The 23456-nt window shown below is 47.9% G+C and overlaps 1 protein-coding gene across 1 annotated transcript in view; it reads right to left on the reverse strand.

The window, feature by feature from the left end:
- LOC125916950 (hydrocephalus-inducing protein homolog) overlaps positions 1–23456 on the reverse strand; it is a 107241-nt gene that overhangs the window by 67316 nt on the left and 16469 nt on the right. The window contains exons 9-18 of the mRNA XM_049623196.1: positions 21180–21391; positions 16233–16370; positions 14323–14506; positions 11898–12039; positions 9318–9480; positions 6972–7595; positions 4756–4977; positions 1790–1998; positions 1387–1569; positions 413–532 (exon numbers count right to left, since the gene is read on the reverse strand). Coding sequence (XP_049479153.1) covers positions 413–532; positions 1387–1569; positions 1790–1998; positions 4756–4977; positions 6972–7595; positions 9318–9480; positions 11898–12039; positions 14323–14506; positions 16233–16370; positions 21180–21391 — 2197 coding nt within the window. The remainder of the gene's footprint in view (positions 1–412; positions 533–1386; positions 1570–1789; positions 1999–4755; positions 4978–6971; positions 7596–9317; positions 9481–11897; positions 12040–14322; positions 14507–16232; positions 16371–21179; positions 21392–23456) is intronic.

Consider the following 23456-nt stretch of genomic DNA (forward strand, 5'->3'; position numbering starts at 1 on the left):
GAAATCCCTAAAAGGACCCTTGCTAAGGCCCCTATGGTCTCCATGTTGTTGAGTCCCACGGATGTCCTTTGAGAACAAAAACCACAGAGCTTATTCCTTGCTTTCTGTGGCTACTAGCTATACTTCCTAAGCATCTCAAACAACATATCGCAAAGTGAACTCTTGATCCTACCCTTTCTCCAACAAAACTGGTCCTCCTCCGGGATTTTCCATCTGGGAAGATGGTGTCCGCATTCATCTGGGTGCTTAGTAGGAACTCGGGGCACAAGAACCCAGTTCTCCTGATTTGTGGCTCAGGGCTAACTGGGGCAGCCTCATAACAACTACATCCACATGGCAATCCTGCTTTGCACTATTATTCATGAGTGCAACTTGGAGTCTGAAATCTGTTTTGAAATAATGGAACACTTACTTATCTCTTGATTTTCCACAAAGCAGTGGCCCGAAGCAAAACTTCTCCATGTTCATAATATACTTCTTAAAGATGACCTCATTTGTCTTTATGTCTGTCTTCTGCTCAGGAAATACCACTCTGAACATAGAGGAAGAAGAGAGGAAGAGAGGCTTTCTGAGTGGAAGTTCGATGCCTCCACTTGATGTTTACATGAACCCGATATTCCCTGTTCAGCAAAGGGTTCAGGTGTCTGGAGACAGAATGATTCTTAATTTGAGGACCTGAGTTGAGCCTTTGTTCCTGTTCCCTCCCTCCCACCACCCCTGGGATGATAGAATGGTTTGAACTTGAGAAAAAAGATTCCCAGGGGAGTCTTCAATAATGAGGGGCTGATGATAGAGCTGAGCTAGATTTCCTGTTCTAGGGTGCCTGGCTACAAAAACAACCCCTATGGAAAACTAGTTCTGGATATTAGCTAGCTTCTGAGTTCCTTGTCCAGTGTGGCCTCCTGGTGAGAATTGCAAAAAACGTCTTTCTGGTGGACAAGCTATAAAAGGCCTCTTCCCCTAGAGGGGTTGTGTCACTAGCTTGCTCAGCCAGGTGACTTTATGTTGTGCATAAGGGGCGCAGTGGTGTTTGGTAGCTCAGAATAAAAGTCCGCTTGTGGACTTTCACACATTTAGTGATATTACAGGAGAAAAAGTCCGATGGTACACACCGAATCTGCTTAAATTAGCTCAGTAGTTAAATAAGCCAACTAACTCACCAGAGGAGGACATTTTGCCGGCCTGACATCTACTGACGTGCTCCATAGCTCAGTTTCATGGCATATGACATTCCTGCGGCTTTGTAAGTGTCTAAAACACTGATGCCCAGTACAGCTGGCAAACCCCGGGCCCACATTGGTAGGGAGAGCTACCTTGCTCAAAGTGCCATGTGGGAAAATGAAAGTGTTTCTGTCAACTCTCTCTTTCAAAGTACAACGGACTTACTTTGGGTCTTGGCAGATGTACGGGTAACTGCACACGCCTCGGCAGTAAAGCTGGTACTGGCGGTGAGTCCCAAGGATCTCAAAGTTAAATGTCTGGTCGAAGTTCCCAAGGTCATCAGAAGAGAAGTGTATTCGTAAGGTCACCTCACCGTTGGCTGGCACGATCCACCGGAAGTGGTTCAGCCTGCCAACGACCATGGGGCTTTTAAAGAGAGAAGGCTTCCTCTGGGGCAGGAGCAGGCAGGACAGCTGCCTGGGAGGTGTCCCCACCTGCCAGGGTTGGGCACAATCACGCAGAGGGTCCCGCGGGCAGGACGGCCCTTCTCCCCTCGGGCGCTGTGTCAGCCACACCCTCTATTTGGGCTTCAAAACTACCCCCACCCCCGGGTGGTCCAGAGGCCCACCTGGTAAACTTCTCCTGAGACAACTGCCCAGAGAAGCTGTTCTGCTCCGTGTCTGACAGGGGGGCAATGGCTCCAGACACTGCCCCAGAAAAGACCTTCCTGCTGAAGGCCATGCGACGTTTGTCCTTCTGAGTGTCTCGGACCTGATCTGCCTTTTCTTTCAGTTTCTGTCTGCTCCCCTTGGAGGAGGTGGTCTGCTCCTCCTGCGCCTTGATTAAGAACAAGCACGAGGTCTTAAATACTCATCTGCATACACATGAACAGAGACAACTACAACATGCCTGCTGTCTGGGATGGCCGCGCTGTAGGTCCAGGATGCTGGTGGCTGCCTAGAGCAGGGGAGGGCCCAGCCAACTATCCTAGCAGAGAAGAGGAGTAGGCTGGAGAGGAGTCCAGAGCTTTTCCTGGCATCCCATTCCCCGAGGAGGAGGCCAAAGCCTAGAGAAAGCTTGAAGCTGCAGGGGATATGCTCCCATATGCATTTTGTTGTGTTTTCTTAGTACCTTTCACTCTACACCCCTCATCTCCTCCCAATCACATTGATTTTGGGACAGACCAGATCTGTGTTCTGATAGAATATTCCAAGCTCTGAAATTTTCTGACTATTCTTAGAGGGTCATTTCACTTACTCCTTTATTCCCTGTATTTTTTGTAAGACAAAAATTGGGCTTCAAAGCTTGATTTGATTCATAGAGGATGTGGTATATATCACACTCCATCACAATGAGGGACAAAATGCCATGTCGACCCATGATTACAGACGCAGTGTGTTCACGTGGCTGGAGTGGTGCCCGCCAGACGTGGCCACGGTAAAGTGGGCTTTTCCTTTTGCAGCTGGCTGGTCACCTGTGGGATGATGCTCTGGGCTCGTGGTGCGCATCTTGTTCCCCAACAAAGTACTGCTTTTTGTTTTGTATAAGTTGGTGCTCCTCAATTAATACTTTTCTGGGGATAACAGAATAGTGTTTTTCTTTCTTTTTTAAAAAAAGTTTATTTTTGAGAGAGAGAAAGAGAGCATGTGTGCAAGAGCTGGGGAGGAGCCGAGGGAGGCGGGGAACGGAGGGTCAGAAGTAGGCTCTGCATTGACAGCAGAGAGCTCAATGCGGGCCTCAAACTCATGATCCGTGAGATCATGACCTGAGCCGAAGTTGGACGCTTAACCGACTGAGCCCCCTAGGCGCCCTGTGTTTTTCTAATTCTACTCTTCTTTTTATAGTTTTAGTTGCCATTCTTCCAGAATGAAGAACTTTCTTCTGCTAATTGGGGATGAACTAGAGTTCCTCCTAAAATGGTAAGTTAAAGAATGCTTAATCTTTTTCTGTTTGTGGCTCATTTTAAGGAAAGAGTTTGGTGTCATAGTCACCTCTGATGTTGGCAATTTTTTAATCTTTTTTATTTGGATTCTGTTCTAGAAAGGCCTGCCTATGCATGCTGCTGATCTCAGATGATGATTTCTTTTTTTTCTAAATGTTTATTTTTGAGAGAAAGAGAAAGATAGAGAGAGAGAGAGAGAGAGAGAGAGAGAGAGAGGAGGGGGCAGAGAGACAGGGACAGAGGATCCAAAGCTGGCTCCTCACCGACAGCAGCAAGCCAGATATGGGGCTTGAACTCACGAACTGCGAGATTATGACCTGAAGTCGGATGCTCAACTGACTGAGCCATCCAGGTGTCCCTCAGATGACAGTTTCTTACTTGTAAATAGCAGTTTGAGGCAGTCTCTTCACCTAACTGAGCCTTAGGCAGAGCCTATAAGTGATTTTATTTATTTATTAAAATGTTATTTACTTATTTATTTATTTTTTTTTTTTGAGAGAGAGACAGAGCATGAGCTGGGAAGGGGCAGAGAGAGAGAGGGAGACACAGAATCTGAAGCAGGCTCCAGGCTCTGAGCTGTCAGCACAGAGCCTGATGTGGGGCTTAATCTCATGAACCGTGAGATCATGACCTGGGTGGAAGTCGGATGCTTAACTGACTGAGCACCCCCCACCCCGCCAGGCACCCCCAGGTGATTTTATTATTCTTGCTGGGGTGTATGTTTTGTAGGAGGCTGTGTGGAGAGATTCAAATTTGGGGCCACCACACTCCTCTGGGAATAAAAAGCCCATCTATAGTTCTTAATTATATATACCTTCTGCATATTATTGGTCAAATCCATTTTTCCTTTGTGATTTATTCTATTAATTACATGTCTATTTTCTTTTACTTTTATATGATTTCATTTGGATTGCTTATATTTTGAATTTTTTAAAGGCTCATTGATTTATTTTGAGAGACAGAGAGAGAGAGTAGGGGAGGGGCAGAGAGAGAGAAAGAAAGAGAGAGAATCCCAAGCAGGCTCCATGCTGTCAGCATGAAGCTCGATGCTAGGTTCAAACTCACAGTGAGATAATGACCTGAGCTGAAATCAAGGGTCGGATGCTCAACCAAATGAGCTGAGGTGCCCTCAGATTGCTTATATTTTTAACCCAGCTGGAATTAATTTTACCACCTTGTGTCAATAAAGAGATAAAAAGTGAGTTTACCAAAATATCTAATCTTCCCTTGATAAATTCTTTGGTAATCTGTCCTTTTTCTAGTGCTGTGTCTTCCCTTAATTCGTGTCTGTTGATTCTTGTATTCTCATGCCCTGTGTGAACTACCTTAGCTTCCCAATACATTCTAATATCTTTTTTCTAAAAGAGCTGGTCTTGCTTAATTGTTTCTCACACATAAGCTTCAGAGCAATTCAACAAGTTCCCTAGACCATCCCACGAGGGCTGGAAAGGGTGGAAGATGAGAATGAGCCATTTTGAGAGAGGCTCATGCGGGGTCCCCAGGCAGGATCCCTGATGAGTCAAAGGCAAACACATCAGCGAGCATGACAGCCAACGCTGTACTCAGTTTTTGACCATGTGGAAAGTGGCCTCTGTCTGCCCATCTGAATTCCCGCCAAGGTCAGGAGGGCAAGCAGCTGGCTTGCTCCTTACCTTTGCAGAGCTCACAGTGCTTGAAAGCTCTGGTTCTGCTTCCCCTTCTCTTTTCTCCTCCTGGAGGGAGAGCTCTTCAGGTGGTGGGATCACAAACACAAAATGCTTCAGGATTTCTGTTGTGGCCGGAGGCAGCCGCTTCAGGGGGTGGGAGATGATTGAGAATAAGGCCGGAGGTGGGATGGGTGGGCCAGAGGAACCCAGACCCAAGATGTCCAGGATCTAAAGGGAAAGCCCATGGTTAATTTCCTATGCACAGGGTAGGGTTCCCCCAGCTCCTCCCCGAGCGAGCACAGGGTGGTTCAGACCCTCCTGTCTTTTCCTCACCATTCTTGGGAGATGCCCCTGCTATGTGCATGTGTCAGGGGAGGGGTGTGAAAGACCTATGGCACAGCTCTGTAGGTTTTTCTAGATCCCCAAACCCCTAGACCAGGCTGGGGCACTTGCTGTGGCTGCATGCTCCCTGTACCTCTCTCATCATGGCCCTTGTCACCCTACCGTGTCTGTCTCTGCAGCTGGATGTTACATAAACTCCACTGGGACAAGAACCAGGACACTATAGCACAGGGCCCAGCACATAGTAGGCACTCAAAACTATGTTTTAGAGACTAGCTCTTAAGGCTCTGATGTCTATAGTACAGAGTTGTTCCATCTGTTTTCAGATCCCGTGTTAATTGTTCTTTCACCTTTAAATGTTCTTTCCTTCTAATGCTGAAAGATAGGGTCAGAGCAGGTCAAATATGGCAAAGAAAAAAAAAAAAAAAGCCAAGGTTCTGGGAATGGGGTAAAGGATGGGAAGGAAGAGAGAAGTCAAAAAGAAACCAAAGAGAACATTCATTCCTACAGCATTCTCCCCTTCTGCTCTCATATATACTGAAGGAGCATCTTCCAGAGCAGATGCCTTTAAAATTTAGCAGCAACTTCCTTCTCAGCATGGAGCCCCTCAGAATAAGCATGCTATCTCTAGATTTGTCATCATCACAATGGTGTTACAGCCCACCAGAGCACCCGTTCTGTGGACCAAATGGGCCATTAGGCCAAGCAGGCAACAGTCTTCATGGAATCCTGGGTTTCTAACCTGCAGGGCAGGTGGCTAAAGACCTAACGCTTAGCTAGCGTTAACTCCCAGGGTTTGAATGTCTGCGAGGGAAAGAAATGAACAGTTTGTACCAACTGTTGAATTAATAGAGCCAGGGTTAAAGAACTTTATAACCAACAGTCTAACCTGTGGCTTGGAGTGTGGAGAGAAAACAAAAAGGCAAGCAGATCATCTTGGCTATAGTACTGGAGCACAAAGCAAGATGAGAAGATGTCCTTTTCTCCAAAAACACAATTCTAGGGGAAAAATGGCCATGATGCCTTATCTAAGGCTGAGTGGAGGCGGAACTGTAAAACGAGTGGTGTTGTGTCCTCCAACGGTCTTCTGCCCTTTGGCCCGCCTGGCCTGCTGCTGTGGGGCCAAACCACACCCTAATGTGCCCCCTTGCGGAATTACCCGTGTCCTCCCATTAGCCCTTACCTGCCATACTTTCCTCCCAGGCTCTGTTCTCTCCTTGTTAAGGTTGTGTCTAATTTCTTATAGACGAAACCAGAGATCAGCAAACTGTGTCCCCCTGGTCAAGTCTGGCCTGCTACCTGCTTTTGTAAATGAAGTTGTATTGGAACAAAATCATTGATTTATATGTTGGTGGTGGTTGTGACAGAGACTAGATGACCCGCAGCCTAAATTATTTGCTTTCTGGTGCTTTACAGAAGTTCTTCCTCAGACAAAAGCCTATAGTAACTGTCTCCTTCAAACCATTACCCAAGAGGCTTCTGGATATGCAATATTTTCTAGGGCCAAAAGGCTATCTGATAAACAGTATGATTTCTGTCACTATAAGAACTTGTGGGAACAAGATTTTAAAGTAGTTGAGCCTCTTGCTTCACCCTACAGCGTACCTACCTTGCCAGCCTGTAACACCAGTATTATCGATATTAAAAATCAACCCTATAGACAGTTTTTTATGAGGTCAGATAGAGTAATTTAGATCTGTGGAGCTTTCTATGGATTTTCACCTAGAAATAGGTCCTTTTAGCCATTGTTGTCTTATATCCAAGGGATTAATCAGAGATTAATGGAATTAAGGGGATACAGAAAGAAACACCTTAATGGTAATTAGTACAATACCTGCTACCCCATTCATTACATCTGCATCCTGGAAAAGAGTCTGTACCTGATCCCCTTTGGGAAGCCTGTCATTGTCCAGGGCCTGCTTCCAGTTCAAGCCTTCCATGTCAGGTGTCTGGATGTTTATTAATGGCACGCCTAGATCCTTCTTCCCCTCGTGGTCCTCCTCCCCATCAGCCTCTCCTCCGTCGCTCCGCTCCTCCAGAGCCCGGAGCTTCTCCAGACGCTCCCTCTCAGCCTTCTCCCGCTCCTGGCGCTCCTTCTCGGCTCTCTCCTTCTCTGCACGCTCCCTCTCCCGGTCCTTGCGGCCTCGGCGCCCACCCGAAGGAACCTGGCGCTGGTCATCAGCCTCGTGGGGTATGTCGTCGGTGCCCATGTGTTGCAGCAGAATGCCTTGCTTCCGGTCCCAGTACATGAGGATGTTCTGAACATCCTTGAGAGTCAGCTCATAGGTCTTAAACTTGTGGGCCAGGTGCTTGTCAGCATCCTTCCGGAGGTCCCCCTCACTGTTCTCTGGCTCCTGGACAAGGGGAGACCCAACCATGTGAGGGTCTGCCAGTTGGTTTCTTCTCTTCTTTGTCAGTTCCTCCTTCTCCGTTAACTGCTCCCTGATGGATACTTTCCTTTCTACTGAATCCATCTTGACATCTAGTTTGGAAAAAGTAAGCATCTAGGAGGCAAAACACATAAAACATGCTTAAAACATTTCTTTACTGGAGAACAACGGCATAAATGAGAGCAAGAGGATATTGTGTTTTGAAAGAAGGCCTCACAGAGCCCCAGGTGCCTCTTATAGACCCAGGGGCTATGCCTCTGTCTGTGTCATCTTGGGGGGTCCTTGTTAAAATATCCTCTCCACGGTCCTTCGTGGGGAACAAACAGGAGTTTAAGAATTTGGCTGTGTCCTGGCTTTTAAAAAATACTATTTATTTAATTAACCTGGCCTAGAGAAACCAACTTCATTCTTTTTCTCCTGCCCTTTTAAACTTGCTTTGTGGGCTCTGATTTTCCTCCCCTCTGGATGGAATCCTTGGGGAGGCCCCAGAGGTTTTTGTTCATTCTTTGATGACATGAAGTCTAGCCGAACGTTCACTGACTGCAGAGCAGCCCAGAACCCCCTTTCCCGCTGAAAGTGCGCCTCCTCCATAAAGCTGGGCTCTGAGGCAGGCTCGCTGGGTTGGCTTCCCCCTTGCCTCAGCGCCTCACCGTACCACTCCTCTGTCTCATCTCCAACGCAGCTAGGAGGTCAGTGCTGGGTAGAGCTGTCCCCTGGAGGGGTCACTCACCTAGTTGAGTATGGAGGGGAGGGGCTTGGCTACTACTGTGTCTTTCTCCACTGTCAGTAGAGTCACTGCCAAGACACTGGAAGTTCTGTCCGGACAACAGATATCAGGCAGAGGACTCTGTGTGGAAGGAGCGGCCAGAGAGGGGCAGGGAGGGCTTGCCCTTGGAAGGTTGCAGGAGCCCAGCACAGAGCAGCTGGAGGCCAGGTACAGTGGAGAGTCCAGGCCTTCTTGCTTCTTGTGCTTGGTTCTGCTCCCAAGCCTGGGCCGTTTCTGCACGCTCAGACCCTGCTCCTTCCTGAGCTCTACCTGATTGTGGCCGCTGAAGCCTAATTCCTCTGCCCTTGTGTCTGCTCAGATGTGGTCACTGTGCCTTGCTCATCTACTGGGACCAGTCTGCATCTTGTCTGGGAGTCTGGCTTGTCTGGCTTTAGCTTCACCCTCAGAGCATCCAGTGCTGAAATAGTCACTGTGCCCACCAGCTGGCTAGCTACCCTCCCGGGCTGTGAGCGCCACTCTTGGTGCTGTGTTGGCTGTTCTGCCTTCCTGGGTCGTGGCCCCAGAGATGTGACTGCTAAGCTTGGCAGGCTGGTAAACTATCACTAGTTGTCTGCAAGGACAAGCTTATGTTGCAGTGCCTTCCTTGACCATTGTCAAGATAAGCTATTGGTTGAACACCGGGGCTCTATTGACTTTGTGGCTTACTGAGGCAAACTGTGAATACCAGCCCATTCAGCACCATGCAGGGGACTTACGGGGAGGGCGGGGTACAGTGGAAAGTGCAATGACTGTGGTCAGACGTAACTGGGGGAGGTCCGGTACCCACGACTTTGTCTCTTTCAACCCCAGGCAGGGTTCATGGCTCTGAACCTCACAGGGTGGGAGGGAGGCCAAAATGACAGAATTACATAAAGGCCAGCCAGGGATCCTGGCACACAATCAGCCCGTGACAAATGTTGGCCCCTTCCCTCCTACCTTCTGCTCCACTGCAAAATCCAAACAGTATCAGGTCAATTTTGTGGAAGGGAAACGTACTGGATTGATGGGCCGGTTACAATGTATGCTCTCTCTGTTCTGCTTCTTGCTAAGGAGCAAGAGAGGGTTGCTACCTGCCGGTTGGCTGTTTGAGATTTCTTTGTGGGAGGTTCCTCCTTTACTGGTCCTTGCTTTGGCCTTTTGACCTTCCGTTTTAGCTCATCTTCTTCCTTTTGCCGCTCAAGCTCCTGCTGTAACTTCTTTTCATGCATCTCCCTTGCCAGCCTCTCCAGCTCCCTTCATCAAACCAAGCAGAGACAACAGAGTTTAGAGCCTCTCCTGTCCACTCCCCCTGACTGGGAGTGTCCAGTGGAGGGACATGGGCAGAGCTTTCTTGGGCATAAGAAGAATGAAATGCAGGTAAAGAAATGTGGGTAAATAATGTGGGTAAATAGGAAGGAAGGAAGGAAGGAAGGAAGGAAGGAAGGAAGGAAGGAAGACAGGGAGGGAGGGAAGAAGGGAAGAAAGGAAAGAAAGAAAGTAGGGTCTCTGAAAAGTCATTCAGCAAAAGTGATCACCTCAAACTCAACTAAGAGGAACTCTCAATATGCATATCAATCTTCTTTCATAGGAGAGCAAGGCAAGGGCTGAAAATAGCTTGATGTTAGCAGTTTTCAAAAAGTAAGTTGCAAAGATTGTTCTGATATCAGTTCAGATGTGGCTCAGCTTCCTATACTTGTTACATCTAATGTTCAGACAACATTAGAACAGAAACAGTGTTTTATTTATTTATTTTTTAACGTTTATTCACCTTTGAGAGACAGAGAGACAGAGTGTGAGTGGGGGAGGGGCAGAGAGAGAGGGAGATACGGGATCCGAAGCAGGCTCTAGGCTCTGAGCTGTCAGCACAGAGCCTGAAGCAGGGATTGAACTCATGAGCCATGAGATTATGGCTCGAGTCGAAGTCTGAAGCTTAACTGACTGAGCCACTCAGGTGTCTCAAGAAATGGTGTTTTAAATAGCAGTCCCTAATGGCTAGCTTGGAGCCATGGTGGTGGATCTGAAAGCCACATTCCTTTCTTTTCTCTATCCCTTCCTGCTATGGATTCAGCTGGGTCTGCCCTGTTGCCAGTGGCAGAAGGGGCACCAAGGCTGGGACACCAAATATAAACAAGAGTGGAGGGGACAGCATTTCTGAAAGTACAAAACCCATCTGTTTTCATTTCTAGGAATCCCTGGTTGCTCCTGGTTGCTGTGATTCTCTATCATCCACTGTAGCCAACTCATCATTACTAGGTGTGTGTGTGTGTGTGTGTGTGTGTGTGTGTGTGTGTGTCTCACACAAACAAGTCATTGCTGAGCTTTGAGGATCAGATTTATATTTTCCAAGTCCACTATGAAATAAATTCCTGAAAGCAATGACCTGGATGAGAAAGAAAGGAGATTCCTTTGGAATCCCAAAGCTAGTATTTTTATACCTCTGGAGGACTGGGTTTGTTTGTTTGTTTGTTTATTTAAATGTTTATTTTTGAGAGAGAGAGAGAGAGAGAGAGAGAGAGCGCGCGTGCGCGCGCGCGAGAAAGGGGGGGAGGGGCAGAGAGAGAGGGGGAGAGAGGATCCGAAGCTGGCTTTGTGCTGACAGCACAGAACCTGATGCAGGGCTCAAACTCATGAACTGTGAGATCATGACCTGGGCTGAAGTCAGATGTTTAACTGAGACCCAGCCACCAGGCAGCGCCCCCTGGGCATTTTTACAAGGGACCATGCAGATGAAGAAATGAGGGCATACTATGGGGGCAGAGAGGGCAAAAAAGCTCTTTTGGGGTCAGTTGGAGGAGTCTGGAGATGGAAGGAGACTATGTCCCCCTACAGTAGGGCAAGTATCTTGGCTTTGTCAATGTGTGGAATTCTATGGAGGGTAAGCAATATACCCTCCTCTCCCAGCATGTTTGAAGGTCTGAGGGCAGAAAGGACATATATCCTACTGCTATCTGAGATAGCTTGAGTCTCCTGGGGCCCATGTGGTGTGGAGGGGATTCAGTCTTTCCTGTGTGGTTCCCAGTGATGGGCACAGAAAGTGGCTGAGACACTGCCCAGGGTCTCTGGTGAACCGTCCAGGCCGAGGATCAAGTGGGAGAGGCAGTCAGAACTCAGGGCACAGATAACACCACAAAAGGCCAAGATGATGGCTGGGGAAGGAGAAATGACTGAGTTCTGGGGAGCGACCATTAAGCTCATGTCAAGAGAGTGGCCCCTCAGTCACCAGCTGTGGACACCTGAGCACAGAGGCTGATGAGCCACACCTAGGGGGCAGTTGTCAGGAGAAGCTTGTGGGAGCTCTTGGAGAATAGAGGGGCCAGAAGTCCCCTGCCATTATATCATACAACCTTCCCTCTAGTGTCAGATGTCCTCCAGAGAGAAGGACGGGGAGGACAATGAAAGAAACCCTGAAAGGCTGCAGCCACCAGTCCCCTTGATGGTCAAGGTGTTTTCCTGCTCTTAGCAGGTCATCTTCCTGTCTCCCTTGGCCACACTGCTCCCCCAGAAGGTGATCCTCCTGTGTCTCTCTTGGTCACGCTGCTCCCCAGAAGGTGACCCTCCTGTGTCTCCCTTGGTCATGCTGCTCCCCCGGAAGGTGATCCCAGTCTCCAGGATGGGCTGTGTGTTACTCCCGGGGGGAACCACTTCCAGCCTGACTACCCCTTGATTCTGACCTCTTCTTCCTTTCCCGGAGGGCCTGCCGAACCTCTCGATTGAACATGATTTTCTCCTCCTCTGTCATGGCATCATATTCTTCCTCATCCATATTTTGGAGACGCTCCTTCTCTTTCTGAAGTGCCTCCCTGCGTTTGCTCTCTGTGGAGGGAACAGAGAGAGGAAAGTGAGGGAAAGTGACTCACTCGCCAGCCTTGGCTGCAGGGCCCTCAGTGGCTCAGCTCCCAGCCCACACTTGCTATGGAGGGTCTATGACAGGGCAAGGGTGGCTCTGGTGCTGCGGGGACATTCTTGATCTCTGGCGGGCCTTCCTTCACTCACACAGTTCCAAAACTGGTCTCCATCTGTGCTAGACTGAATAGTAGTTCCAAAGATGTCCATGTTCTAATCCCCAGAACTGTGAATACGCTACCTGGTGTGGGGGAAAGGATTTTGCAGATGTGATTAAGTTAAGGACTTTGCACTGGGAGACTGTCCCGGATTATCCGAGTGGGCCCAGTATAATCACAAAGGTCCTTATAGGAGGGGTGCAGGAGGGTCAGGGTCAGAGAAGGAGATGTGGCAATGGAAGCAGAGGTCAGAATGCTGTGAAGTAGGGACCATGAGCTGAGAAATGCAAGTGGCCTCTAGAAGCTTGAGAAGGTAAGGAAATGGATTCTCTCCCTGGAGCCTTCAACGAAACAGAGCCCTGTGGACACCCCGCCTTAAGGACTTCTGACTTCCAGAAATGTAAGACAGCAAGTCTGTGTTGTTTGGAGGCATCCAGTCTGTAATTTGCTACCGCAGTGATAGGGAAGTAATATAGCACCCACGGACTTCATACACTACAAACATATGCCGCCAGAGTGCTCAGGGTGACAGAACCATTTGCAGACCAAGGGAAACCATTTTCAATACCCTACAGATTCCAGGTCCAGAAGCATGGTCATGCCCCGCACAAAGGCTGTCAGATTCTTTTCTACAACTTCCACTTGTTGTAGGCCTGTGCTTTGGACTCGGAGATGTATATTTGAAGATCCTTCTCTGACACTTACCAAGGGCTAGGAACAGATAAGAATCAGGTTTCTTCCTCCATAGGCTGCCATGGGGATCATATAGGCAACCCTCTAAAGCATCTAGGCCCGTGCCTGGCGAATTCATAAATGTTCAATAAAAATTAGATTTGAATATAATAATATTGTTACTGGATGCCGCCTTGGGACTTTTTTCAAATGCAGAAGATTTCAGGGAGAGGAGCCCATAATGCAATGGTGAAAAACCTCAATCCACAAGTAAATGAAAAAATGAAAAGAGATACTTTATTTCAAGTTGATGGTAACGGGGACATAAGCTTTCTGGAAAAGCAGGAAGTCGGAGGCTGGAACACTGCCAGGGATTTTCTTCCTAATTTTTCTCTGGATGAGAATGTAAGGAAGCAGTCTTTAAGTTCTGTTTAAGAACTAAGAGAGCTCAAGTTTGTAATTATTTCCTTAATGAAAAAGCACTATGATTTGCTTGGATTTTTCCAGAAGAGAGGTAAGGCCAAGTAAGGAAGGGCAGTGATGTCACCGAGCTGAGGCCAGAGCAGGAGACTGCCTCCCAAGGAAAGTGTCACCTCCTCCCTTGGGGACCAAAATTTGCTAGGTCTGCTTATGACTAAATTGGGAATTCAAGCTAACATTACTCTGAATGTGTGTGTGTGTGTGTGTGTGTGTGTTTAATTTTCAATCACTGAAATTTTTTTCAAGCTACTGTTGTAATGACAGGAAAAAGCAAGGTTTCAGAGTTATAAAGACCTTACTAATTTGCTGTGTGATCTTACACTGTTGATGTCTCTGAGCCTCCTTTTCCTTGTCTGTAAAAGGGGGACAATGATCCCCAGAGGGTTACTGTAAGGATTAAATAACCCACAGTGCCATTTAGAGACATTTCAAGTGTACAGAATGTTGGCTGCAGTGCATGGGGGACAGGAGGCTAAGATGTAGAAGCTGTTTTGTCAAGTTTATGAGCACTTCCAGTGTTTGCAGGAAATGTACAGTCCCCTTAAACAAAACCAACAAGCTAATCAGTCACCTGAGTCAGGATGGGACTTGTGATGTGTCCCCCATGGGTTGGTTGTGATTACAGGGAAGATGAGAAGGGATGCAGTGTGATATTAGGGGGAAGGGAAACATGTCTGTTACAAGAAGAGCTGGCTGGGTCCATTCCCTGTCCTGTAGTCTCCCGACAGGTCAGCCGCACCTCAGTTCCCTCAGGTGCAAAGTAGAAATAAGAACTTCTGGTCACCTTACAGGGCGGAGGTGAGCACCGATGACATGGCAGATGTAATAGGTTCATCTGCACAATGGCTCAACGTGGTGGAGAAGCATTTCAAAAAGTGTAACGCTCTGTTGGAAGGGCTGTTAGGGCTTGGGAAGGGCAGCCCAGAAGAGTACGGGGCTTTACCTTCTTGCTCCTTTTTGGCTTTCTCTTGGGCCTTCATGACTGTGTAGTCCTGGGCCATGTTGATTACGTAGATGTGCTCCCGGTTGCCGATGGCCTTCAGCAGGCAGAGGAGAGCCACAGCCGCGTTCCGAGCGAAGAGGGTCTCAACGCTATCAAACACCACTCCGCGGAAGCAGTCACTCAGCTGAAACCAGAGTGAGAAAAGACAGTAACTAAGGCCACAGTTACCGGGTTCTCTATGGAGAAAGTTGCTTGTTCTTTCGTGGGTGGTTTTACTGGGGGCTGCATTGGTCTCTGCTGACCTACTGGGCCCCCATGTAAATGCCGTTAAACCACCCTTCCACCTGCTACATTCAACATGCTGTTATAAAATATGAGAGAAAAATACAAATATTTTATCAGTCATGCAAGAGCTTTATCATACGTGTTTATAGAATAAAAGATTTCTCCCAACTCTACAGAAATAAGGAACGCAAACTAAACGTGAAAGTGAGGGTTTGGGCAGGTCCATGAGGAACAGGCAGAGAGGAGGGAAAGGCAAGGTATCCCCCCTCACAGAGTAACAGCAAGGGCACCAGTAGCAGGTGGGCCATTCAGATCTTTCAGTGGCGTTACTGCCTTGGCGTGTAATGATCTTGGTAATACTAACCACTGAGGAGCAGCCTCTGTTGTACATCAGTGTTACTCAAAGGGTGGTACACAGACTGGCCACCCTTGGCCAGGAGCTGATCACTACCAGTGTTTGATGAGACCAGAATCGTGTGCCAGAATGTAAATCAACGACATCACGAAAAACACTATTTATTTCAGCTGCTGGTTTTTTTTTTGTTTGTTTGTTTTTTTTGTAGCAAGACTGTCGATGGAGGAAGCCACGCAAACTCCATGTTTCATCAAAGACCAGTACTTCGAGCAGCACTGCTCTGCTGGCTTACTTTGGGCTTTACCAGTGATTTAACCTGGGTACACGAAACACCAGCACACTTACCAGCCCACCTTGCTCGGGTCAGCTGAGAGTGACAGCACTGTGAACACAGTAGCCATCAAACCTTAACCTGAGTAATTTCCTGTGATGACATCTCCTCTTCTGGGAGCCTCAGGTCGCATTTTGTTCTATTGAAATGTGCAACTAATATCGTGGCCTACTTTGAAAAAGCCAAAGCCAATGGACAACTCCAGGACCTGGTGAGCCGTTTAGCTCTCTGCAAACCATAAGCAGCAAACAGGCTTAGGGGTGTCCTCCCAAATCCTGCTGATCTTGTTTTCTTTTCTTTAACTGTACAATGCTTATGAAAACAATTTTTTTAACTGGAAACGGTTATTGTGTTTTTTGACTTGAAAAGCAATGTGTCATTGTAAAATAATTCAGAAATGTATGAACAGAACTAAAAATCCATTATCCTGCTATCCAAAGATAACCACAGTTAATACACTTTCAGAGTTTTTACTGTTTGTATGACATACATTTAGACATATTCTTATAGAAATGCAATTGTGCTGTACATACTATTTCATAACCTTCTTTTCTCACTTAATACATTGAAAACAGATTTTTACAGCAATTAATATGGTTCCAAGTTCTAACTTTCCATGGCTCCATGTTATGATTTTTAATATACCACTGTAGGGCTGTATCATGAATCTGATTTTTTTTTTTTTTTAATATGTAACATGCTCAATGGTCCTTTAAGGAGAGTGACTTCAGGCAGCAGACTGCGCCAGGGCCAGTTGCCTAACAAGAGCTGTCAAAAGGACAAGAGCAAATGACTGTTGGGGGTGAAGAAGCCCATCTTTCCTCTCCAAGACCCCTGGGTTCTGAACCGCCATGGGTGGGCCGTGGATCGGAATCTCAGGTCCCAGCGCAGGGATGGAGTGTGAGCCGTGCAGCTCTGGGCATGTGGGCACGGACGTACCTGTATGCGATCAGCCAGGATCTGGGTGAATAGGTCCTCAGGGAGCACACAGCTCACGAGCCCGGTCTCACCTCCGATACTGGGGCTGACACTGAGCCGGCGCTGTGTGGGCCCCGAAGGGAGAGGGCTGGAGGAAATCTGCCGAGTGGGAGAAGGATCAGGAGTTAGAATCCAGCTTGGTGTCCCAGCAGATCTCATACTTACAAGCCATATGACCTCGTGGAAATCGTATAATCTCTCTGGGCCTCATTTCCTCATCTGTAAAATGGAGATTGCTTTGTAAAATGAAAGGTTTTCCTTAAAGAATTGCCTAAGCTTCAAGTGGGAATACTGTGAAAGGTGCTTTGTATATGTACACATTTGTTCATTCATTCAACAAATATTGGGCACCTATTAGGTACAAGGGGTCCCTCTAGCACTAGGGATACAACAACAAACAACGCTGGCAATGTTGCTGCCTGTGTGGTCCTTATTTCAAATAGAGGAGACAGAAAAGGAGCAGGTGAATATCCAAATCAGTCACATAGTCTGAGATAGTGACAAGTGCTAGGGAGAAAAGAATGAGGTAAGGACATAGAGAACGGTGACAGGGTTGGACAACAATATGAAAGAATGAGACAAGATCATGAGAGAAGAGTCTTTCTGTGAGGGAACAGCAAGCTCCTTGCACACGAGTGTGCTTGATGGGCTCTGGGGAGCACGTGGGAGCCCAGTGTAACTGTACTGAGTGAGCAATGGGGAAGAGGGTTGGGCTTAATTCAAGTCTAAGGCGTAGTCAGGGCTTGCAGACCCCAGTAAGGAATTTGGATTTTATTCCAAGTGTTATGGGAAGTGGTTGGCATGTTTTAGGCAGAGAATGATCTGAGTTTTATTTCTGAAAGGCCACTGTGCCTGCTGCATGAGGTGAAAAGAGCGGAGGCAGGAAGACTAGTTAGACATCTCCATGGTCAAGGCAGGAGATGAAGGATGCCATGGTGGAAGTGGTGAGAAATGGCTGATACTTTCTCTAACATTCCATCCCACTAGGACTTGGGATAGGATGTGAAAGAAAGAGGGGCACCAAGAATGATCCCTTGGGTTTTAGTCTGAGCATATGGGAAAATGGCAAAGTCATTAATTAAGAAAGAAAAAAAACTGAAGGAAGAACAATTTTTTGCCTTGTTCTGTTTTGGGTGAGGGGCAAGAGTCACTTTTCAGACACATACATTTTGAGATGTGTTTAAGCCATTCAACAGAGATAATGAATGTGAGTTTGTGTGCGTGAACCTCAGCTGGGCAAGAAATTGGGGTTGGAGACAGAAATGTGAGGGGCACACGCATCCTGAAAATATTTAAGTACTTAATAAACTGGATGAGATCACCTATAGAGAAAAGGTAGATAACGAAAAGAAAAGAGCAGATGACTCAGTCCTAGCCTATTCCAAAAGCCTATGGATCTGGAGGATGTGGAAAGGTGCAGGAGTAGGGGGAGTCCCAAATGAGGCAAAGGGGAAGGAGAAGAGCGTGGTGGTGTGCTGGCCAGAAGCACGTCCAGGAAGAGGACTTATCAGCTGCTATGAGGTCATGTGAGGTGGATGACAGAACACAGGCCACTGGATCGGGCAAGATGAATGCCAGCGACCTTGAGAAGAGTGATCCGTGGGGTGGTAAGGACAAAGGCCTCACTGGAATAGGTGAAAGAGAGAATGGGGGTTGAGGATGAGGACGGAGGCATGCAACCATTCTTGGGGGGAACAGCCCTGAAGAGGAGTTGAGGGACGAGGTAAGAGCTGGAGGGGGATCTGTGATGTCGGGACAGTGTTTTTAAAGATGGGAGGTAATAAAGCATGCATAGATGCTGATGAGAAGGATCTATAGGGCAAAAAACAAATGGGAGGGAAAGGGGATGACTGCAGGAATTCGGCTCTTGAGTGAGAAGGGCCTGCACATGTGCAGGGCCTAGGATGAGAGCAGGGGCAGTGACTCCGTGGCAGGGAGGGTGCAGCCTGGCTCGTTGGTCTGGTGGTGGGAGAATATGGTGATGGTCTTCTCATTGTTGCTGCTCCCTCCATGGGTCAGAAGAGAGATCATCAGCTGGGAATGAGGAAGAGGAAACGGTCTTAGGGGTTTGGAGAGTGACGACCACAATAAAATAGTTATCTTGAAGAGATGGATGGCAAATTTACTAGGGCAGACCAAAGGTCCGCTTGAGATTTGTGGTCTTAATTTTTTTTTTTTTAACATTTTTTATTTATTTTTGGGACAGAGAGAGACAGAGCATGAACGGGGGAGGGGCAGAGAGAGAGGGAGACACAGAATCGGAAACAGGCTCCAGGCTCCGAGCCATCAGCCCAGAGCCTGACGCGGGGCTCGAACTCACGGACCGCGAGATCGTGACCTGGCTGAAGTCGGACGCTTAACCGACTGCGCCACCCAGGCGCCCCTTAATTTTTAAATAAAGACCACTCAGGAGAGATGAAGATTGTCTCCAGCTGTGTTCAGCCGCTCTGCATGGAGGAGGTGGAGAATCAGCTGAAGTTTTGCTTGGAGAGTATGATGAAGGGCAAGGGGGCAAGGGAATGCCTAAAGTGACAGACACAGATAACAAACCGAGTAAGATGGGGAGTGAAGGGGGTGGTAGGCAGTGAAGATGTGGACTGGAGTTTTGGATGGGACCAGTTACTTCTCACAGAAGTCATATGCAAGGTTAGAAGATGGTAGTCAGGATGTAGGATGTGTGGTCTAGAGGTCTTGGAATTTATGGGTAACGATGAACAAGTTCTTGAACATGACCATGGCAGTGAGGAGCTGAGGTGGGCATGGGACTGAGAAATGAGAGTGTTGTATTAAATGTCATTCAAAAGATAAGAATTTCCAGTGAGTGCTCTCCCAGAACACAGTGATGTATAAACAAATGACCTTATATTACAGTCATATCTTTATTATGTGACATATTATACATTGCTTTCCACTTGCAACATAAATAAACTTTAAGTCATTGGAGAGTTCATGCTTTAGGAGAGCTTTAGAAAACTGAAAAGCCATTTGTGGGTGGAGCATGCCAACACAGTGACTGTTGTCCAAAGCATTAGTCCTGTCACACTGGAGCAGTGTGAGCAGCCATGTGGGCAGGGGTGATCTTGAACAGGCTCTGAGTTCCCTATTTATTGCAAGGGGATTGGGATCAGATTTAGTGTTTTCTGCTGCCTTTGATATATTCTAAAAAGCCTTGCTTCACTGTCCAGATGGATGGAACCCAATCAAAGAAAATGATTCCCCATGACACCCTGTTTAATACAAATATGAGTTTTAGTTCATCCATGAATACCATATTTGGTCTTGAGAAAGAGGGTTAAATGATGCTGCAAAAGAAACTGAGTCGACGGTTCCAATTTTCAAGATGTTAGAAGAAGGAGGGACTGAAACGAAGATGAGAGGCATTATTTGGCACAAATTCAGCCCCCCAGAGTGTCCCATCCAACCTGCATACCTCCTCTCGTGAGGAGACCTTGGCTTCCATTCCATCCACCTGCGCCATCCAACATGTGGGGCCTCTCCTGCAAGGGCCTTCACCTCCACTCTGTTTTCTTCAACAGCCTCCTCTGAAGCGCCCACCTCTCCCACTCTCCCTACTGCACTCTTGGATGGTAACAAGACCCACAGACTCTTCCTCGAATCCTGTTTCATTCTGCTGCCCTCCTCTTAATTCCTTCTCTCCATATACTGCACTTCCCATATACTACTCTCAACTCCCTTGCCCCTTGTTCTGAGCACACTCGTGCCCTTGCAATGATGACTTCTCTCTCTACCTCTGAATGACTGCTTAGGGAAATCTTGAAACAGCGAAGTTATGCCTTCCTGTCTTGGCTGGAGAATCAGCATTCTAAACTGTCTTTTCTTTTGTCCACCACCCATTTCTGGTTCTATTCCTCCCGGTGGACACATCAGTGCTTCGCCACTCTCCTCAAGCATGCTGTGCAACACTAACCTCCTCAATGCTTCCTGCAAAGACTTTGCATCCTGCACACGTCTTAGAGCCACTCAGCAAAGACCTTCTCCGACCTCCGCTCTCCACTCGCCTTCCCCACACGCAGCTGTATCTGTTTTCACCTTTACTGACTCCAGAAGGAGCTGGCCCCCGTCCCTTTTGACTGTGCTTAGTCCTTTCCTCCCTGTCTCCTCCAGGAATCTCATTCCCTCTTGGGTGGATTGTCACCTTACACTCCTCCAGGAGCTCTTCTCCTTATAGACCTGCTTGTGCCTCCACCTCCTTTCAGAGAAACAACTCTCTTAACCCTAAATTTGCTCCTCTAACAACTAGTCTCTTTTCTTGTTCCTTGAAACATCTTGGAAGCCTACACTCACTTGACTCCACTTTCCCCCCGACAACTCATCACCTACCTCTCCACGGTGCCATCCACTGTCTGGCCACAGCACCTGCTATTCTGCCAAGATTGTTCGCAAAGTCCCTTGGCTGAGGCGCAAACTTCCTGACTACTTTATGACCTTCCATGACTCCTGTGCAGCCCTCCCACAATTCATATGAACGGTTTCATCCTTAGCATTCCTTTAGTATTAGACTGAGCCATATGAAACTGCTGTTCCAATGGTTGAATGTTGGCAATTTCATGCGGTTCAAGCCAATTCCTTTTACAAAGCTCTTTTGTCACCAATCTCATTTTATTGCAAATATTTGAATGTGTGGTTATCTCCTTCATCAGACTCTTAGGGCAGCTTAAGTGCAGCGATTTTGCTTTATCTTTATTTTGTTAGCATTCAACCCAGTGCCTATAACATTAAAGTCACTTGCTGAACGCCTGCCAGATGACCTCTCCTTGCAGGACCTGCACCATGAACCTGGTGAGGGCCCCCACAGCAATGGCATGATGCTGACATAGCTGAGGGGTTCTGAGGAGAAAGGGCAGGAGGAGGGATCCCACCCCTCTTCTGGGGAGCCCTGGTTTGTACCTGTGGCGTTTCGGACGCATGCTGGTGGTGCTGCTTCTGAGACCCAGAGCCATGGCTCTCCGCCTTGCTTTTGGCAATAATCATGCTCCCACGCATGGTCTTCGCCGATTTCATTTCAGGGGACAGGGTAGATTCTGAGGTAAACTTGCCCAGGGTCTCACTGCTCAGATGTGTCTGTCCCACAGCAGTTTGGCCTGAAGCAGCCTCCTGGGCTACACAGAGAGAGTGGGTTTATATTAAAAGTCACCTCAGGATGATCAGGAAATAATAGTGGGGATGGCACAACTCCTAGCGGGGTTGGTGTGATTCTCTTGAGGAGCACACAGCCGTCTCCATCTGCAGCTGGCTGGGAGGGGCTGGAAGAAGAGGCTACACACGCCGAGGCTGGATGAGGACAGGCGAGTGGAGAGGCTGGACTGGAGTCCAGGGCTCTTCGCTGCCCATCTGCCCAGTGGGTCCCATGTTAGTCTGCCCCACTTCCTCTTCCAGCCCCGAGGGCAAGCATTTCTGAAACTGCTGGTCCACTGTAGCCCTGCCTTGGAAAGCTGACACCTCAGATGGGGCAATGCGGTTGTGCGCTAGGCAGCCTCCACGTTTTCCAGCTCAGGAAGAATTGCTAAGACTCCTTATTCCTTGTTGGCCATTTCAGCAAATAAGCCCTCAGAACTCCCTTGAGAGCTGTCACTATCTTTTGTCCCTCTGTCCCTCCCCTGAGAGCTGGTTATAGGTACAAGGACACCATACTGCACCTGGGGGTGGCAGGGGTCAAAGGGCATTGAGGCCACCAGTGGAACAGCTGTACCAACATTCTGTTGGTTCGTCCCTCGTTCATCCAGGTCCCGTTACCCCCGGTGCCTCCAGGCTCCACCTGATTGTGATGGCTCCAGCCTCTTGCCACCTGTGCCCACTCACTTCGCCATGAGTCCTATGCCTCCACGGCCGCTCCCGCCTCCACTGACGGCTGTAGGGTCTCTTCTGTGCTGTCCCCATGTCTGTCAACCTCCCCTGCCAGCGGCGTCATCCAGCCATATCTTACAAAGCCAGCTCTTCCTGATATAATACTAATAAGGGTTTTCATTTCATCTCTCACTTCTTTCAAGACATCATCATTTCACCTCCTTTTTTCCTCACTGCCCAGCTTCTAAAACAGTAGTGTGGGCCACATCTGTCCAATAGACGTATAATGTGTATCCAATTTAGATTTTCTAGTAGCCACATTAGAAAAGTACAAATCGATTTCCATGGTATGTTTAACCCAATCTACCCCAAATGTGATCATATCAACACATTTCTACCTTGTTATTTTACAGTCTTTTTCTCCTACTACATCTTCAACTCCCATGTGCCACCCCCTACCCCCTGCCTGAACCACCACCCCCAAGCAGCACATTTCAATTTGGACACCCATGTTTCAGGTGGCTGGTGGGTACTGCATGGGACAGGGACACACAGGGTTAGATTTACCACTTCTGCTTCAGGACAGCCTGTGGACCCCGCAGTGAACAGCAAGTGTAGGTTTGGGTTTAACCCCTCCATTGAAAGGGCTTTCTCCAAAGCGCCCAGTGACCTCTGAACTGTGACCCACAGTGGCCCTCTCTCAGGGCTCATTCTATCTGTACTTCCAGCAATCTATGACTACATTCATTCATTGATTTGACACATTTTTGGAAGTATTTACTCTGTGTCTACTCTGTGCCAGGTACCAACCCAGGGGCTGGGAATGCATCAGTGAAGAGAACGAACACACATCCCTGCTCCCAGCTAACATTCTGGTGGGGTAGGGAGACAGTAGCATAAGGAAGTCAAGTAAATGGTATATGAACCAGTGATAAGGCCTATGAGACAGACAAGGCCAAGGTGCCCAGACCCAACCAGGGCACTGGAGAGGTGTGCAAACCCTTCTTGCCCCTCCCGCCTGCAGCTTTGTTTCCTTGACTTCTCTGCATCCTGCTCTCCTGACTGCCCACCCCTCTGACACTCACTCTGCCTTCTCGGCCTCCCTGGCTTCTCCTCTACCTACACTCCTCTTAAAATATAAGTGTTCCCCAATGTCCTGTCCTGCTCTTTCCATCCCTCTCCTCTTTCTGGAACTTTCTGGGCTGATTTTCTTTCTTCCAGCAGGTGCACCTCTTACTTTCTTGAGGAAGACTCCCCCCGTTATGTCTTTAGCTTGACATGACCTCCTCAGGTAGGAAGACCAAATCCACAGTTTCTTATGGGACACCAACACAGCTCCAAAGACCTCTGTGAAATGTAGTTTAATTGACAGAAAAGGAA

Source organism: Panthera uncia, unplaced genomic scaffold, assembly GCF_023721935.1.
Source record: "Panthera uncia isolate 11264 unplaced genomic scaffold, Puncia_PCG_1.0 HiC_scaffold_1349, whole genome shotgun sequence".
NCBI lineage: Eukaryota > Metazoa > Chordata > Mammalia > Carnivora > Felidae > Panthera > Panthera uncia.